The sequence below is a fragment of the Peromyscus eremicus genome, chromosome 8b, assembly GCF_949786415.1.
Source record: "Peromyscus eremicus chromosome 8b, PerEre_H2_v1, whole genome shotgun sequence".
Lineage (NCBI taxonomy): Eukaryota > Metazoa > Chordata > Mammalia > Rodentia > Cricetidae > Peromyscus > Peromyscus eremicus.
This window is the reverse complement of record NC_081424.1, coordinates 11,400,843-11,421,045: the sequence shown is the minus strand read 5'-3', so window position 1 is coordinate 11,421,045 and position 20,203 is coordinate 11,400,843. Positions and strand designations below refer to the sequence as shown.

General features: G+C 43.1%; 1 protein-coding gene across 1 annotated transcript in view; it reads left to right on the top strand.

The window, feature by feature from the left end:
• Ak9 (adenylate kinase 9) overlaps positions 1 to 20,203 on the top strand; it is a 132,774-nt gene that overhangs the window by 9,292 nt on the left and 103,279 nt on the right. The window contains exons 3-7 of the mRNA XM_059272501.1: positions 125 to 188; positions 2,484 to 2,536; positions 2,637 to 2,733; positions 6,401 to 6,513; positions 9,734 to 9,919. Of these exons, the coding sequence (XP_059128484.1) occupies positions 125 to 188; positions 2,484 to 2,536; positions 2,637 to 2,733; positions 6,401 to 6,513; positions 9,734 to 9,919 (513 nt within the window). The remainder of the gene's footprint in view (positions 1 to 124; positions 189 to 2,483; positions 2,537 to 2,636; positions 2,734 to 6,400; positions 6,514 to 9,733; positions 9,920 to 20,203) is intronic.

The window sequence follows — 20,203 nt, the reverse complement described above, 5'->3', positions numbered from 1 at the left end:
CCCTCTTCATTTTATAGGGTAAACATTTATGTAATAACCATCAATAGAATTCTTTAAATTGGTGCCTCTGCTTCACCATGAAATGAATGTTTTGTTGGGTTTTAATAACATTTCTCTTTTAAAGGGGTCTGGGAAGACAACATTAGCCCGTAATATAGCACAGGCATGGAAATGCATTCGTGTGGAAGGTAAATTTAATTTTTCCCAATATTTTAGTATGAATAATTTAAAAGATTCACAACATAGAATTCCATGTGAACACCAACTAAGATTCCATAACTAATGTTTAATCACGTTTCCTTCGTCACACATTTATCCACCTGATGCATATCAACTTTCTAGTAGCATCTATCCAGTCATGTTTATTAAACGTCTCTGTCTTTCCTCTAAGCTTTATTTCCATCAGAACTGCTTACGTGTGGGATGAGCATCTTCTTAGAGATGGAAAGAGAAATAACTGAAGCTTTTTTTCAGAGAATTTTCCAGAACTTTATTATCTCCATTGGAAAAAAGTATACTTTTTACTTATACATTTCCTTACATTCTTTGAAACATGTAAGACAACAGGCTGATGCGCACACACACACACACACACACACACACACACACACACACACGTTCTTCTAATCAGTAAAGCTATTTACTTCCTAATAGAAAAGTAAGGAAAAGGATGAATAAGAAATCATAAAGAGATGGATTGGGGAGAATACTCAGTCACTGAAGCGTTTGCCCCACAAGCATGGGGACCTGAGTTCGATTCCCCGGCACCCAGGTAAACAAAAGCCAGGTGTGGTGGCAAATGTTTGCAATCTTGTGCTGGAGAGGCAGAGACAGGAGGATCCTGAGCTCACTGGCCACCTGGCCTAAATGGCTGCAAGCCCCAGGCCCCAGTGAGACCCTGTCTCAAAACTCAAGGTGGATGGCTCCTGAGGAGTGAGACTTGAGGCTGGCCTCTAGCTTCCATACACATGTGTTCACATGTGTATACACACACATACATACGTACATATGTACATGTGCATACACAGCACACACACAACACTCAGAAAAGTAGAACTAAATCTAAGAAATACAAGAAAAGTTTAAAAGTCATATTATTAAAAAATAATTAACACTGATTCATATTTGTCTAACAAGTTGGTGGTGAATCATTAAAATCCCTGAACTAACGGTAATCCCTGTTGGCAAGGACGTTATGAAATGGACATTCCAGACACTGTTAGTAGAGCTGAGATGCCACAACTTTTGTAAGTGTGTGCAGAACAATCAGTAACACAGAACACATTCACATAGAACTCGGAAGTTTTCCTCTTTTTGAAAAAAGGTTTATTTTCATTTTCTGTGAATGGGTGTTCTTCCTTCATGTATGAATGTGCACCACTTGTGTTCCTGGTGCCCACAGAGGCCAGAAGAGGTCTTGGATCCTCTGGAGTTAGAGAAGATACTGAGCTGCCGTGTGGGGCCTCTACAAAGCAGCGTTTATCTTAGCACCGAGCCACCTCTCCAGCCCATGTTCTTAAAAAGTTCATGTTTAGGAAGTCTGAAGGAATGCCAAGGCTTCTGTATATTCTCAACAGCTGGTGCCCTAACTCAACCAGTCTTCCCCTAGGTCAAGCTCCCGCCATCCTACCAGGACGTCCTCCAGCAGAGACACAGAGTGACTGGAGTTCTCAGGGTTCCTCTTTTTTTTTTTTTTTTTTTTTTTTTTTTTTTTTTTTTTCGAGACAGGGTTTCTCTGTGTAGCTTTGCGCCTTTCCTGGAACTCACTTGGTAGCCCAGGCTGGTCTCAAACTCACAGAGATCCACCTGCCTCTGCCTCCCGAGTGCTGGAATTAAAGGTGTGCGCCACCACCGCCCGGCGGGTTCCTCTTTTGAACCAGGGTTTATCCACTTTCACATTTCCTGATGCATTCTTTTTCTTCTATACTATCAACACGGACAGCTAATGAGACCGGGCATTAAAAGGGTCTAGACTGGCCGGGCGGTAGTGGCGCACGCCTTTAGTCCCACATCACTTGGGAGGCAGAGGCAGGCAGATCTCTGCGAGTTCCAGGCCAGCATGGGCTACAGAGGAAGTTCCAGGACAGGCTCCAAAACTACAGAGAGAAACCCTGTCTCGAAAAAAAAGAAAAAAAAAGGGTCTAGACTGATAGTACTGCTGTATACTTCTGCATGATTTGGGATAATTTACACATCAGCGTCACACCACATCATTTCATCCTCCTACTGTCTACTGCACAGTCACCCAAGGCACAGTGGCCCCGAGGGAGTTACTCCACTAAGATTTTAAGCTGGTGGAGTGGCCAAGAAAAGCTCTACGCAGAACAGTCCTTTGCCTCTACTTTATCCAACGCTAAATGATCTAACACACATAAACATGTCTCAGGTGACTTAGCCGCCAGTTCCCAGACATTCACCAAGTGTTTCTTATTTTAGCCATGTGAATCTCAGCTTGCACTCATATGTTGAACCTCCTGTTTTAGCCTTGTCCGTTTTAGAAGAAATCACTGCCACTGAGACTGAAATGGGAACCACGGTAAGTGAATCTGTATTTCCAAGTTACTACGCTAACTCAAAAATTGTGAGTCCCAGACAGAGAGTGTGCAGTAACCCCCCTGCCTCTATGATTGTTCTAGCTGCAGTCAATGCTGGTGGGCGGCCACAGCATCCCAGACGAGCTCGTCATGAAGTTGATCCTGGAGAAGCTCAAGTCTCCAGAAGTTTCTCACTTTGGTATGTGGTATGTGGTGCATGCGTGCGTGCGTGCGTGCATGCGTGCGTGCATGCATGCGTGTTTGTGTTTGTGTGTGTGTGTGTGTGTGTGTGTGTGTGTGTGTGTGCAGGGAAGCACCATTGGTAGTTTCTTGAATTCCTTTCTATGGTTTTTGACTCAGGAATCTCACAGCCCCTGTTGAGCTGAGCATCTTGTTGTTTGTTTTTGCTTTTTTTTTTTTTTAACACTTTTCTCTTTGGTCTTTGGTCTTTTGGGGGACCCACCACCCAGCTCCCAAATAAATCACACACAGAGGCTCATTCTTACTTATAAATGCCTGGCCTTAGCTTGGCTTGTTGCTAGCTAGCTTTTCTTTAACTTTAAATTATCCTATTTACCTTTTGCCTCTGGACTTTTTCCTTTTCTTACACTTTTATTTATTTATTTATTTTTTGGTTTTTTGAGACAGGGTTTCTCTGTGTAGCTTTGCGCACACTTGTATATTTTACTTTCACTCTTACTCAGTGGCTGGCTGGGTGGCTGGGTGGCTGGGTGGCTGGCCCCTAGCATCCTCCTCTCCTTGTTCTCTTGCTCATCTATCCTCTCAAATTTCTCCTTCTATATATTCTCTCTGCCTGCCAGCCCCACCTATCCTTTCTCCTACCTCACTATTGGCCATTCAGCTCTTTATTAGACCATCATGTGTTTTACACAGGCACAGTAACACAGCTTCACAGAGCTAAACAAATGCAACATAAAAGAATGCAACACATCTTTGCATCAAACAGATGTTCCAGAGCATAAACAAAAGTAACACATCTTAAAATAATATTCCACAGCATCTCAGATAGATTCAAGTGCTTCTTTGCTTTTAATCCTCTAGTGTCCACATTTGCTTTTGGGGTTTTTTGTTGGCGGTGGTTTTTTTCCGAGACAGGGTTTCTTTATATAGCCTTGGCTGTCCTGGAACTCTGCAGAGTAGGCTGGCTTCGAACTCCTGCCACTGCCTCCTGAGTGCTGGGATTAAAGGAGTGCGCCACTACCACCTAGCCACATTTGCTTTTTTAAAAGCCCTCTGTGTTGTTTAGCGCTCTGCTATCTGATGGATCAAAGTGTCCAGGAGGTGCCTTGGCCTTCTTGCAGTCTGTGGCTTCTACCATCTGCTCCCTGTTCACCCGGCCACTGCTGCCTTGTCAGCGGTGTGAGAACCTGAACTGCTTCCCCCTGAGACTACATTGCCAGGGCTACTCCTGCTCACCCAGCCTGCCCTCTGGCCACACCCCAAAAGTCTCTCCCTGCACAGAAGGATTCTGAGCAAAGGCTTTGCTCTCTCTAGTTTTTCAGACAAGGCCACTGAAGCCAGGGCAACTCAAAGGAAAAGAGGAAAATGCTGAGATATTTACAAAAGAAGGGAAGAAGCATAAGTATGCCTCGGGAGAAAGACGTCTCCCGAAATAGATTTGTTGGCTGAAAGGAAAATTCCAGAAGAGAGTCAAGGGAGAACTTTGTAACTGTTGGGACTCTTAGAGTTAAGGCTGGAAATGAAGTTGGGTAGTAGAGCACTTGCCTAGCATATTGGAAGCCCTAGGTTCAGTTCTCAGGGCTGAAAAATCTAAAAAGCTACATAAAAATATAGGGATTAAAAATAAAATATGGTACAGTAAAAAACAGTATCAAAGCAATTCAGAAATGAAGCCACCAATAACATCATTTGTCCTTTCAATAGCTATCTTACTTTTTTTTTTTTTTTTTTTTTTTTTTTTTTTTTTTTTTTTTTTTTTTTTTTTTGGTTTTTCGAGACAGGGTTTCTCTGTGTAGCTTTGCGCCTTTTCTGGAACTCACTTGGTAGCCCAGGCTGGCCTCGAACTCACAGAGATCCACCTGGCTCTGCCTCCCGAGTGCTGGGATTAAAGGCGTGCGCCACCACCGCCCGGCAGCTATCTTACTTTATTTACTTTTCATAAAATTTTTGCTAAGTTCTTAAGGCTGAAACATAGTTTACAATTGTTCCTCAAAGGGGAAAAAATAAAAATAGCAGAAAAATATATTGAAGTCCTTTAATTTCTAGCTGAGGAATTGAGACTTATTTTACTAATGAGAGAAAAGTTTCTCGGGAAAGCAAGTGACATAATTTAAAAGTATATTGAGGGAATCAATGTGATGGTGGTACCCAAGACACATTTCAAAGAGAAGATTTCAGCTTCTGTGTGGGAATGAATGTAGCTAAGGTTTTCCTACCTGGCCCACAGTCAGGACAAATCTCTCTCAACTGCCAGTCCCACAGCCACTCAGACCCGACCAAGTAAACACAGAGACTTATATTGCTTACAAACTGTATGGCCGTGGCAGGCTTCTTGCTAACTGTTCTTACAGCTTAAATTAATCCATTTCCACAAATCTATACCTTGCCACATGGCTCGTGGCTTACCGGCATCTTCACATGCTGTTTATCATCGTGGCGGCTGGCAGTGTCTCTCTGACTCAGCCTTCCACTTCCCAGCTTTATTCTCCTTCTTGTCCCGCCTATACTTCCTGCCTGGCCACTAGCCAATCAGTGTTTTATTTATTGACCAATCAGCAACACACTTGACATACAGACTGCTGTGGGATGGTCTGTATGTCAAGTATGTTGCTGATTGGTCAGTAAATAAATCACTGATTGGCCATTGGCTAGGCAGGAAGTATAGGCGGGACAAGGAGAAGAATTCTGGGAAGTGGAAGGCTGAGTCGGGGAGACACGGCCAGCCGCCACCATGACAAGCCGCGTGGGAAGGTCCCGGTAAGCCACGAGCCATGTGGCAAAGTAAAGATTAATAGAAATGGGCTAAATATAAGAGTAAGAGCTAGACAATGACAGGCCTGAGTTAATGGCCAAGCAGTTTAAATAATGTAAGAGTCTGTGTGTTTATTTTATAAGTGGGCTCTGGGACTGGCGGGACTTGGTGGCGGGAGCTGGAGAGAAATTCTCCAGCAACACAGACCATCCCACAGCAAATGAAAGCCAGTAAATGTTCTAAAGCCCCAATCATACTGTGCTCTGTTCCTTAAGCTGTGCAGCAGCTAAATGGTTATTTCATCACTCTCTATAACTACATAGATATCACATGTATGTGTTCCACTATGTTATTAAGTAATAATTTAAAATGAAAATAATAGGTCATATAAAAGTCATGTGACCCTTTCTAACCTGAGTTAAAGAAGTAGTAGCATGGAGTTTCTTTCCGTAAGTGTCTCATCTAAAACAAACTAACACAGGTTTTTAAAGAATTTAAAACATTTATTTACGTATTCTTATGGTTTAGGGGGAGTATGTGCACACTATGGCATGCCTGTGGAGGTCAGAGGTCATTTTGAGGGAGCTGGTTCTCTTCTTCCGTCCTATGAACCCTGGGGATTGAACCCAGGTCGTTGGGCTTTGTGGCAAATACCTTTACCCCCCTGAGCCATCTTGCCTGCTCCCGACTTAGAATTTACAAAGATGTTTTCTCCTAGTCAGCGATTTTTTTTAAATCAGAAAAACATTATTTACAGCTACACTTCATGTGGTAATAACTATTAAAATTTGTGACAGATAATTGTATGAACTTCATTTACTTGTTAATAGCTATGTAATATTTTATAAATTATAACAAAGCCATGCTCTCACACAGTGATAATATTATAAATTGTTAACTTATATTTTAATAGGTTACATCATCACTGAAATACCAACACTGGCACAGGACAACCTGACCACTTTGAACCAAGTAGAACTTGTTAAAAGTTTAGAATTGCAACCAGATGTCATAATCAATATTAAGGTAAGGATACTAGTTGCTTCCTGCAACAGCAAATCCTTTCTTTTCAGAAAACTTAAATTCAGGGAATGCTTTCACACTTTAAAAAAAAAGATTTATTTTATTTTTAATAGTCGGGGGCGGGGCTTGTACAAGTGAGTGCAGATGCTTAAGAAGGCCAGAAGAGGGCGTCAGACACCCCCCAAGGCTGGAGTCACAGGCCGCTGTGAGCCACCTGATGAACTTGGGTCCTCTGTAAGAGCAGTACATGCTCTGAAGCACCGAGCCATGTCTCTGGCCCATGTTTCTGTGCTCTCTGGGTAGTTATGGAAACAATCATCTATGTACCACACTTCGGAGCTTCTGCTCCTGAAGCTCCGCCCACCAGAAACACTTCTTTGCCCCATCACCAGACTTAATCATAGCTAATTTTTGTAAAGCGGTGTGGGCATCCTCTCATCAGAACTTGCCCTGGCAGCTCCTCCCCCAGTGCCACCACACAGACACACAGACAAGCAGGCAGACAGACAGACAGACAGACAGACAGACACACACACACACACACACACACACACACACCCTTACCACTGAGCTGTTCGTCGCTTCTCTGGGAGCCTTCCCTGTTTATCTCTTACATCACTTACCTCTCTATGTTACAGTTGTCCATTTTCCTTCTCAACCCCTACATGACAGTATAATCATGACTCGTTCATGTCAGCACGGACCTTGTACACTGCATGGCACCTAATCACTTCTAATAACTTTAGCAATTAAATCAAAGAATATGCAAAGGACTCATGTATAGCGTTAAGGCACACTGTATGACACTGAGTCAAGACTGGATCATATTTCCAGTTCTCCTCTTTATTGTCTCCTACAATTTGACAGATCATATTTAGACGCCTCAATTTCCTCGTTACGCAGATGGCAACAGCTGCCTCATGGCTTGTGACCAAAGTTTGATAGGACACTGTCTAAGTGTGTAATGGTGAATGGCAAAGCTTGGGTGTTCACGCTCTGCCTGGCTCCCCGAAGGTTTTTGATGGCTCCAAACAGATTGTGTTCTCAGCTCTGATGTTGAGACTCAAGGGTGTGTCAGGGTCAGCTGTGAGAGGAAGTCTTCTTCTAGTGCTGAGCATGCTGTGTGCTGTAGCCCTGCTGCTACTGATGGGCAGGATTGAATCAAAATCCTGAGCAGGCCTGGTGTGGTGATGATGCATGCCAGGTGTAGTGGCTCACACAGAAGAATCAAGAGTAAGGTTAGGCTAGACTATGTAGTCAGACCAAAAAAAAAAAAAAGAAGCCGGGCGGTGGTAGCGCACGCCTTTAATCCCAGCACTCGGGAGGCAGAGCCAGGCAGATCTCTGTGAGTTCGAGGCCAGCCTGGTCTCCAAAGCGAGTTCCAGGAAAGGCGCAAAGCTACACAGAGAAACCCTGTCTCGAAAAACAAAACAAAACAAAACAAAACAAAAAAAAAACAAAAAAAAAAACAAAAAAAAGAAAGAAAGAAAAAAAAATCTGATCAAACTTGAGAATGACCCACATAAGAACATTTGCTGACAGAGGCAGAAGATAAGCTTCGTTAACTAAAACCAAACATAATGTCAGGAAGTAAAGGACAGATTACACAGGAAATTAAACCTGGTGAAAAGAGAGCCCACAGACCCAAAGGCCCCAAACGTTCGCTACACTGGATTGCTGAACTTGGCTCTGATTTTCCTGGTTTCGTTCCTGTTTTGATAAATACCCTGACAGAAGCCAGCATAGGGAGAAAATGTTTGTTTTTCAATCCTAGGTACAGCCTCTGCTGGTGGGTTTTTGTTTTCAGCTTGGTACAAAGTAGAGTCACCTGGGAAGTGGAGGCCAGACAGAGATCCAGAGGGATTTCTGCCTCTGGAATGCTAGGATTAAAGGCGTGTGCTAACATTTTCTAGCCTAAGTATCTTGTGGCTTTTCTGTTCTCTGACCCCAGCTAAGTTTATTAAGGTACACAATATTTTGGGGAACACAGCACCACCACATTAATAAAGCACACAGAGAGCGCAGGGATGGATGGGAAGACCACCATGCGACATTACCGTCTGCTTTTGGCCTGTCTGTAGTTTCCTGATCTGCAGGATATCAGATTACTTCCCTTTGCGGGTAGCCTGAGAACTGAGTGAATCCGTGCACATGGAAGCATCCTGAAAGATGGAAGTTACTTGTAGACTTTGGTTTGGGCTTTGGTTACCATGTGGGATACGTTTTCTCTGTTTGCAGAATTTAAAGCCTGTATAACATGCTCTTTCAGGTCCCATTTCTGAATTTTATGAATATTTTGTCCATAAAGTGACAATAAAAATGGCACATTTATATCAATGTTTTGCAGGAGATGCATGGATTCCCCTCATTTTCCTTCATTCTTAGCCTCTTTAAGCTAAAATTATAAAATCCTGTAAAACTCTGCAAATTACACTGATTTTCTGTTCTATTTTTTATTCCTTTCACTATTCTGCTAGCCCTCTCTCTTCTATATAAAATGTCTGATAATCTCATATGTATTAATCTCAGACAAATAAGACTGTTGACCTGACATGTAGATCATGTACTGAAATTTGCCATGACTAGAATTTAATGCAAATACCATCACAGTATTGCATTTGCTCAAATTTAAGGAAAAATTTAAATTTATCTAGTGGATAATACGAAACAAGAAATAAAGTTTATTCCAAATTTAAATTCAAGCAAAGCTGAAGTTTATTCCAAAAGGATGAGAAGCCCAAAGTGTTAGAGAAATCAGGCCTAGAAAAGAGAGGGACTACAGAGATGATTCACTGGTTAAGATCACCAACTGCTTTTCCAGAGAACCCAGGTCAATTCCTGGCATCCATATGGTGGCTCACAACCTCTGTAAATCCAGTTACAGGGGGTCTGATGCCCTCTTCTGGCCTTCATAGGTACCAGGTACATACAAGTACATACACACATAAAAAAAACGATAATAAATACATTTTTAAAAAAGAAACAGGAAGAAGAAAAAAAAGTTACACTTTTCTGAGCAATTCAGAAAAATGGGCAGACTTACAAAGCTTCATGTCTGAGGTTCTATAAGAGACTACACCACAGGGTGGGAATTCCAAAAAGAGAAAGTAGAGTATCTTGTTAAAGGGATAATTATTCCACCTATCTCTCAAGCATGGCTTAGTGTGAGCCTGCCTTCCTAGGAAATCAAATGTTTTAATGATCTCATAATGTTGTTTCATAGTGTGGTGACTATGATTTGTGCCAAAGAATCTCTGGGCAAAGACAACACAGTTCTACAGGGTACATATACTCTAGAGAGCAGTGGGACCCTGAGATCATCGAGAGTCGCAGGAGAAGGAAGAAGGAGCCTCCCAAAGATGGAAAATCTGAAGAGGAAGAAGAGGAGGAAGAACAAGAAGAGGAGGAGGTAAGTTGCAGTGTGGTCCTTGCCACGTGATGCCTTTAAAATCTACTATGATTAAATGATAGCAAGGGGAAAAGCAGATGCCAGAGAAAATTACATTTCTTTACATTTTTATGGTCTGGAGAAGATAGATAAAATATCTCATGTTTTCAGAACTATTTTAATTTTAAAATATGTTCCACATTAAATTAGTATATATTAATGACACAGAGCAGTGGGTTCCACTTTGACGTTTTCAGGTGCACATGCAATGTTCTTTGGCCATACTTACCACCCCATCATTCCTACCTGATGCCCTCACCCTTCCACTGGCCCTCTCTCCCTCAAAATACTCACCTTTCTATTTCATGTCTGATTTATTTATTTTTATCCAGATTCCAAATATGAGAGAAAACATACCATGTTTTCCTTCCTGAGTGTAGCTTATTTCACTTAGCATGATGATGAGCTCTGGTTGTTCTTCTAGATGGCATACTTGCCCTCTTTATGGCAGGAAAACACTGATGTGGGTGTGTGTGTGCGTGTGTGCGTGCATGTGTGTGTGTGTGTGTGTATAATACATATATATATGTGTGTGTGTCACACACACACACACACACACACACACACAGCCTACATTTTCTGTTCACGGCAGATGACCAGATGGGCTAACCCCATAACTTGGCCATTGTGAGTAGTGCTGCAGGAAACACAGATCTCAGGGATCTCTTGCATATTGACTTTGATCCCTTTGGCTGTATATACCCACAAACAGCATAGCTGGATCATGTGGCCATTTGAATTTTAGTTTCCTGAGGAAATTCCACATTGTTTTCCACAGTGGCTAGACTAACTTACATTCCCACCAACAATGTACAAAGGTTCCTTTTCTTCTGCATCCCTGCCGGCAATTTGGTGGCGGTTTGTGGTCTCAATGGTGGCCCATCCGAGTTGGGTGAGATGAAATCTCAGTGTAATTTTAATTTCGATTCCCAGGGTCTGTAGAGATACACATTTTTCATGAATCTTCCCCCTTTTATTAAACATAGATTCTTTTCTCACACAATATAATCTAAATACAGTTCCATCTTCCCTTGTTCCTCCCAGCTCCTCCCCACATCTGGATCCTGTCCCCTCTGTCTCTCATTAGAAAAGAACAGGCTTCTAAGAGGTGACAATCAAACACAACAAAATAAAATACAAGATGAAATGAAAATCGTCATATCCAAGTTGGCCAAGTCAAGCCAACAGAAAAATAAAGGAGTCCCAAGAAAAGGCACAAAAATCAGGGACCCACTCGTTCACACGTTCGGGAACTCCATCCAAGTACTAAACTGAAAGCTATAGTGTGTGTGCAGAGGACCTGGTGCAGACCCGTGCGGGCCCTGTGACTGCTGCTTCTGACTCTGTGAGGTCATGTGAGCTTTGCTCAGTTGTTTTAAAGGGTCCTGTTATCCTGGGGTCCTCCATCTCCTCTGTCTCCCAACTCCTTCCGCCTCCTCTTCCACTGGTTCCCTGAGCCCCGAGGGGAGGATTTGATGGTGATATCTCATTTAGAGCTATGTGTCCCCCCCATAATGTCTGGCTATGGGTCTCTGTATTTGTTCCCATCTGCAGCAGGAAGGAGCCTCTCTGATAATGACTGGATAAGGCACTGATCTATGAGTATAGTAGAATAACATTAGGAGTCATTTTACTGTTACTTTTCTTTTTTTCAGACCAGCAGTATTTGGTTTTACCCTAGGTCCTCTGGGCTGTCTAGACTCTGGTTCTTGGTCACCCTAGCAGTGTCACGTATGGGTTCCATCTCATGGAGTGGGCCTTAAGTCAAACCAGACAAGGGTTGGTCACTCCCACGAGGTTTGTGCCACATTGCCCTGGCATATTTTAGAGGCAGGACAGATTGTAGGTCAATGGTTTTGTTGTCGGGTTGGTGTTGACCTTTCTCTTTTGGTAGCCTGTGGAGTACCTTTCCATGTCGTAGACACTGGCACATGGGGGTGAAGGTTCTATGCAGGCGCCAGCTCTACCCCTCCATGTTAAATGAGTGGTGTGGCTGTCGTCTTCAGCAATGGGACCTTACTGTCAGTTTGTGGAGAGCAACCTATTGTATTGGCAGCAGCCTGGGTTGTTTGAGGATTTCTAAGGGACCCCTTTGGCCAACAACTCAATTGGATGAAGCTCAGTTCTGGCACTGGACGTTTTGTTTGGTGACAAGAGACTGTCAGCAGGAGTCCACCTCCCTTGTTATTTGGAGACTTCATTAGGACTACCTTCATATACTATAGGAAGTTTCCACTCACCAGGTTTCCATACTGCCCTAGCTGTCTCTCCCCTCATTTCCTCCCCTCGTCTCCCCTTCCCCTTCCCATTCCACCTGAGCCTCCTGTTCTCATACCTTCCACCCTGGACTCCAGTCCACCAATAACATCTATTCTATTTCCTCCTCCCAGGGAGATCCATGTGTCCCTCCTGGTTCCTTCCCCTATGCCTAATCTCTCTGAGTCTATGGACTGTAGCTTTGTTATCATTTAGTTAACAGCTAATATCCAGATATAAGTAAGTATATACTGTGTTTGTCTTTCTGGGTCTGAGTTACCTCACTCAGGATGACTTTTGTCTAGTTCCATCCATTTGCCTGCTTTGGTTTCATGATGTCATTTTTTAAGAACTGAATAATACTCTACTGTGTAAATGTACCACATTTTAATTATCCATTCTTCTGATGAGGGACATCTAGGTTGTTTCCAATTTCTGGCTATTATGAAGAGAACAACAATGAACATAGCTGAGTAAGTGTCTTTGTGGTAGGATGGAGCATCCTTTGCATATATTCCCAGGGGTGGTATAGCAGGATATTGAGGTAGACCAATTCACATCTCTCTGAGGAACTGCCACACTGACTTCCAAAGTGCCTGTACAAGTTTGCACTCCTACTAGCAATGGAGGAGTGTTCCCCTTGTTCCACATCCTCACCAGCATGAGCTGTCACTTGTGGTTTTTTATCTTAGCCATTGACAGATGTAAGATGGAATCTCAAAGTAGTTTTGATTTGCATTTCCATGATGGCTAAGGATGTTGAACATTTCTTTAAGTGCTTCTCAGCCATTTGAGTTTCCTCTATTGAGAATTCTCTGTTTAGATCTATATCTCCCTTTTTAAATTGGGTTATTTGGTTTTTGTATATCAAGCGTCTTGAGTTCTTTATGTATTTTGGGTATTAGACCTCTCTTGGATGTGTAGTTGGTAAAAATCTTATCCCATTCTGTGGGCTGCCACTTTATGTAATTCACAGTGTCCTTTGCCTTACAGAATCTTTTCATTTTCATGAAGTCCCACTTATTAATTATTAATCTTAGTGCCTGTGCTATTGGTGTTCTTTTCAGAAAGTCTTCTCCAGTGCCAATGAGTTCAAGGATATTCCCCACTTTCTATTCCATCAAGTTCAGTGTTTCTGGCTGAGTTCTTTGACCCACTTGGACTTGAGTTTGGTCAGGGTGATAAGCGTGGCTCTATTTGAATTCTTCTACATGCAGACATTCAGTTTGACCAGAACCATTTGTTGAAGATGCTATCTTTTTTCCGGTGTGTATTTCTGGCTTCTTTATCAAAAATTGGATGTCCAAAGGTATGTTGGTTTATGTCTGGGGCTTCAATTCAATTCCATTGATCAATGTGTCTGCTTTTATGTTGATACCATGCTGTTTTTATTACTATGGCTTTGTACTATAACTTGAAATCAGGAATGATGATAACTCCAGCAGTTCTTTTATTGTTCAGGATGGTTTTAGCTATCCTGGTGTGTGTGAGTGTGTGTGTGTGTGTGTGTGTGTGTGTGTGTGTGTGTGTGTGTAGCTGAGAATTGTTGTGTCAAGATCTGTAAGAATTGTGTTGAGATTTTAAGGGGGATTGCATTGAATCTGTAGATTGCTTTCGTTAAGATGGCCATTTTTACTATGTTAATCCTACTGATCCATGAGCATGGGAGATCTTTCCATCTTCTGATAACTTCAATTTCTTTCTTCAAAGACTTGAAGTTTTTGTCATGCAAGTTTCTCACTTCCTTGGTTAGAGTTACTGCAAGATATTTTATATTATTTGAGACTATTGTAAAAGGTGTTGTTTTCCTGGTTTCTTTCTCAGGTTTTTTTCTTCCATTTGTATCTAGGAAGGCTACTAATTTTTGTGAGTTAATTTTGTGTCCAGCTACTTTGCTGAAAGTGTTTATTAACTGTAGGAGTTCCCTAGTGAAATTTTTAGGATCACTTACGCACAATATCATTTCATCTGCAAATAAAGATACTTTGACTTCTTCCTTCCCTGTTTGTATCCCCTTGATCCCCTTCAGTTACCTTACTGCTCTAGTTAAAACTTCAAGTATTATATTGAATGGGTATGGAGAGAGTGGGCAACCTTGTCTTGTTTCTAATTTTAGTGGAATTGCTTTGAGGTTTTTCTCTATTAAGTTGATGTTAGCAATGGGTTTGCTGTAAACTACCTTTATTATGTTGAAGTGTGCCCCTTGTATCCCTAATCTCTCCAGGACTTTTGTTATTAAGCGATGCTGGATTTTATCAAAGGCCTTTTCTGTATCTAATTAGATGATCATGCAGGGTTTTTTTTTTTTCTTTCAGTTTGTTTATATAGTGGAATACCATCTTAGGGTTTCAATTGCTGTGAAGAGACACCATGACCACAGCAATTCTTAGGACTGAACTCAGAGGTTCAGTCCATTATCATCATGGTGGGACATGGCAGATTGCAGGCAGGTATGGTGCTGGAAAAGTAGCGAGACTCCTTTATCTTGGAGGCAACAGGAAGTAGTCTGTGACACTGAGCAAAGCTTAAGCAAAGAGACCTCAAAGCCTGCTTCCCCCCACACACTCACACTCCCTTCAACAAGGCCACACCTCCTAATAGTGCCACTACCTATGAGCTTATGGGGGCCAATTACATTCAAACTACCACAATTACATACATTGACTTTTGTATATTGAGCCACCCTATAAGTGTTACAGCTCTGAGGGGAAGGGTGTCCCCAGTGCAGGTGTGCAGCTCTGAAGGGAAAGGCATCCTGGCAGTCAGGAGCCAGGGAATACCACAAAATCACACCGCACAACAAACCTCACATGAGAGATTTATTGGGAAAGACACAAGAGGGCGGCTGCCTCTGCTTGTGAGAGAAGCAACAAAGAACTGAGCAGGATGCAGGCTTTATGTAGGGTTTACTGGGGGCAGAGCTTTCCAGGATGGCCTGGGGTTGGTGGAATTTTATGGCCTGATCTTGGAGCAAGCTCAGGGACGGGTGGAATTCTGTGGCCTGATCTTGGGTTGTTTTGTTTGTTTTTTGTTCTGTTTTGTTTTCTGTAAGGTAGAGCTTGGCCGTCTGTGTCTTGAGGAGCTGAAAACCATTATGGCCTTTAGAGTAGTCTGGATGGGGCCTGGCTACTCACACTGTAAGGGGCTTACATTCCCCCCTTTTTCGTTCACTACTGATAAACAATCAGGGGTAGAGAAAGGGGGTGACATTACCATTAGACTACTTCCTGCTGAATGGGGGCATTGAAGTCCTTGGGGCAAGCTTGAGCTTCCCTGTTAGGGTATAACCAGGACTTGCTGGCCTCTGGCTCTGCAGCTAGGGGCCAGGAATCTTGTAATAACAACTGATTAAAAGTCTGGTTAGAAATCTTTTTGATCTGTTGTTGAAGAAATCTAGACAAGAAGTTTATGAGGCAGGGTACAATTAGTAGGATTAAGACAAGGAGGAGAAGGGGGTTAAAAAGGGTAATATCCAGTTCCGTATTGGACTGTCAATGATCCACTGGCCAGAGGCATCCAGCTGTTTCCTACATTTTGGAGATCCATCTGGAGTTGTCAGATCTTATCTTTTATTATACCTGACTAGTTGACATAAAAGCAACATTCCTTCCTGAGGAAGAGACAAAGACTACCTCTCTCTGCTGTTAGTCATTCTCTCACTGATTTTATAGCACATGGTGGCCAGTTGAAAACCTCTGCTTTAAATCCTTTTGTTTTGCTCTCCTTTCTGTCCATCTGACAAAGGACAGAGATTTGGAGGACACCTTTAAACAAACATGCTTGGCTCTAGAGGAGAGGGGTCCATAAGTCCAGAGCCAACTCCAGAGCCAGCTTTCCATCAAAAGCAGATAGCATAAAACAACTTTAATATTATCTACACTCAAAAGACATTCGAATCCCTGCTAAACTGAATCCAGTGACCAGAAAGCCCAGAGGTAAATTCTGAGAGCTGGCCATCAAAGCAGCCATGGCGTGTGGCGTCAGCCATGCTGGATGGTAGTGGCAGTGGCAGAGAGCAAATTCAAAACCTGTAAACATAGAACACAAGCTCACAAGCTCAAAGGAGACCAGTCCAAAACCAGACATGCAGTGTCCACCATCATTCATACACTCAACTGAGCCTGATCCATTTCTGTCTGGGCTCCCTGCCAGTGGCCAGCCCTGGAGGCTGACAGGTTCCAGAGGAGGCGAGGGAGGATTGAGCCAGGCCATTGGTGGTCGGGAGAATCTTGCAGCCTGACTGTCTGGCAGCCAGAGTGCTTCTTTATTTATAGAGAATTCAGTAAGCAGGGGTAGATCCATGATGTTCCAGATCATAGATCCTATCATTTCTGTTCCCGGACATGTGTTTCACTTCCTCTTGCACACCTTCTAGTCATCATTGATAAACCATGACACAACAGTTAGCTTTTACAGTCATTTTCCCTCCTTAACCCCATAACCCAACTTCTAGGCAGATCTTGTTTGCTAGGTTTCAAGTTTGCTAGAAAGAAAATCTCTAAGCCAGCCTGGGCAGATCGCCATGTCCCAAGCAGTGTATTATTTATAATCAGAGTGTTCAAGAAGAATCCTCAGGCCAAAGCTGCTGCAGTTATTATTCAATTTCTGACATAATGTGATGTTCATATTTTATATCTTTATAGAATTTATTTGTATGTCTAATCCTGGCATTCTTTTGCTCCTTGGTCACATGACACCACAGTGGCCCTGCACGAGTGAACTTTTCTAAGAAAGGGAGGTTCTGACACCTCATTCTTTTATCATTTTTCCACACCATTATTTGCCCATCAATATAAGCCCCTATGTAGGGCAGAGGTAACTCCAGCCAATGTAACTTTGTTGCTGTGTATGCCAAGTAATTGCCTGAGCATATCATGTTACAGTACTTTGTTCTGACCATCTTGTTCCTGAGTAAGTACAGGGGCAGATGTTTCAAGAATGTTTCACAGTGTCATAAAGAGGTCTCTGGTTTCTTTATGTGTCACAACCTCCAAGGTGGAAGACCTTCCGGTAGATAAGGATATCTCCCTAAAAGTGGGAGTAGTAATGTGCTCAGGACTTTCCTGGGGAAGCTTAGAAGCTGTACTCCTAGGAGAAGGCATAAATGATTCACAAGATTTTTTCATCAATCCAATATCCCAAAGTTGTACAAATATTAAAAGCCCACCAAGTATGCAACACACGGAAGTCAGAACCAAAAGTAGCATGGCGGCGATCGTGCGGCTCAGCTTTGCTGGATCTCTGTCAAGCAGCTGTGCTGGCTATGTGGCTTCTGCCGTTCCCAACAGATATGACTGCACCAGCTCCCGTGTCTGCCACAAGACTTACAGACACACCCGAAAACACAGACCCGTCTGCACACAGAACACAGGTAGACAAAACTTTCTAAAGAGCCAGGACCAGGTGGGCAGGCTGTGTCTTGCTTTTGCCCTGGGTAGGAGTGAAAGGGTTTTGTAGTTGGATGAAGACAGGAGAACTGTGTTTGGCTGTAAGGGATTTGGGGTGTCCCATACTCAGCGGTGCGCACCTGGGAGGCTGACGGGGGAAAAGGTGTGTCAGGTTGTATGGTTTGGAGGAGAAGGAGCAGTCAGGGAGCCTGGGATCACGCGGATTAGGCCAGTGGAGGAAGTAGAGGCTCCCACTTTGGCTAAGAGGTCCCTTCCCAACAGTAGACCAGTGCATGGATTAGAGGCTCCAGACATCAGCTCACAGAGCAACACCAGCCTGATTTCTATGAAGCTGACGTAAACATGTTGAAAAGACCTCATCTTCAGTGAACAGCGCTAAGGAACTGAGACATCCACAGGTACAGGAATAAAACTAGACCCCCGTCTTTCACACTGCACAAAAACCAACTCAAAATGAATCAGAGACCTTAATGTAAGACTCAAACTTTCAAACTACTAGAGCAGTGGTTCTCAACCTTCCTAATGCTGCAACCCTTTAAGACAATTCCTCATGTTGTAGTGGCCCCAACCATGAAATTATTTTTGTTACTATTTCATAACTACAATTTTTTTTTTGATTTTTCAAGACAGGGTTTCTCTGTGTAGCTTTGCGCCTTTCCTGGAACTCACTCTGTAGCCCAGGCTGGCCTCGAACTCACAGAGATCCACCTAGCTCTGCCACCCAAGTGCTGGGATTAAAGGCGTGCACCACCACCACCCAGCTTCATAACTACAATTTAATTTGCCTGTGTTATAGATCGTAATATCTGATATGCAGGATATTTGATATGTGACCTCTGTGAAAGGATCGTTCAAACCCCAAAGAGGTCATGGCCCACAGGTTGAGAACTACTGTAGTAGAGGAAAACATACAGAAAACACTTGAGGATCTGGGCACAGGAAGCAGCTCTCTGGGTAGAACTCTACTAGCCCAGGAGCTACGGGCGAGAATAGACAATTGGAACTGCATCTAATTAAGACTTTCTATCCAGTGAAAGTGGCAGTTATCAAAGTGAAGAGACCATCTGCAGGATGTGCCAGAACTATTAGATGCCAGTGTCAAGGTGAAGGTTAGGAAAGCTCCTGTCATATTCTTAAAGCCAGGCTGCTCTATTTCATAGCAACAGTTATTTGTCATCCACTAAGTGTCAAGCACTGTAGATGTAGAATGAGGGGTTAGGGCAGTAAGAGAAACAATGTAACATAAACATCAGAGTAGCCGGCCATCATTGTGAGTGAGGCTACTGCAACCTGGAGCACAATCTCTGATAGAGAGAACACACAGGGTAAATCTAGAGCTTGATTTCACTAACGTGTGTGGTTGGGATGATCCAAGTTCAAGTCTAGTAACCAGAATGCAATGGGACAAGGAAAGGCTGTCTGAGAGGAAAGTGTGATAATAGTAGATATCTGCTCTTCACGGCTGGGCTAGCTCTGGCTCACAGGAGAGGTGGGCCAACCAGTGAGCTTCGGGTCCACTGAGGGATGCTGTCTCAAAAAGGGTGGAGAGTCAATGAGGAAGGTACCTGATGTTGACCTCTGGCTTCTGTTTGTATGTGAACACACACACACACCCCACAGATAAAATAGCCTCACTTGTAAATGAAGCATTAAATAATAACCAGCAACTGTTCCATCGTTTTTATAAAAGGAAAGCCTCAGCAGATAAGACTGGAAATGCCTCCTTCTGGCATGAATAAATGACACCATCTTATATCAAAGCCGGCATAGTCCTTACATGATGAGAAGAAATGGAGTTCAAGCCTCACCTAGCTCCAGAGGCCAGACAGCTACATTAATTAGAGATGTCAGCCAGGGATATAATTGTGAAGACTGAAAGCTAGGATAGGCTAAGACTGCACCGTCCAGTATGGTGGCTACTAGCACATGACTACATTAACTGGTTAGTAAATATTGTACAAAATTTATAATTCCTTCCTCAATAGCACTAGCTACACTTCAAGGTCTCGGTGACCAAATATGATTGTGTTCTCCTACCTGGATGTTACAGTTCTAGAACATTTCCATCACCTCAGAAAGTTCCAGCAGACAGCTAGAGAACTGTACCTCTCTCGAGAGCACAGCGCCACTCAGCGCAGGTGCAGAAAGGTGTTGAGACTTGAGAATCTTACAAAAAGTCCCGATTTTGCCAGAGACGTCTAAGTCAGGATTTTAAAATAAGAATAATTGGCAACAAGTTCAAAATGCTCAGAGTGCAATGCTGGCCAGTGCCGTGGGAGGGGATCCGTGTCTTTGGACTAGCTCAGGGGCAGTGGCCTTTGTGATCCTTCCCAAGAGGCACAGCAGTGTTTAGAAGTTGGATGGATGGACAGTTTCAGGGAAGTGTGTTCTTCTTGGCTACACCGGAGTCGAGCAACCTCTCCGCACTGTTACAATCACATTCACTGGTCCTCATGCCTTCCCGACTCCTCCCTCTCTCGTTCCGTCCTTTCCAGAAGGCCCAGTCTTCCTCTAGATATCACATCCTCACAGACTATCCAACAAGTGACTCCTGTACCATACAACAGAAGTGTAATGTGAC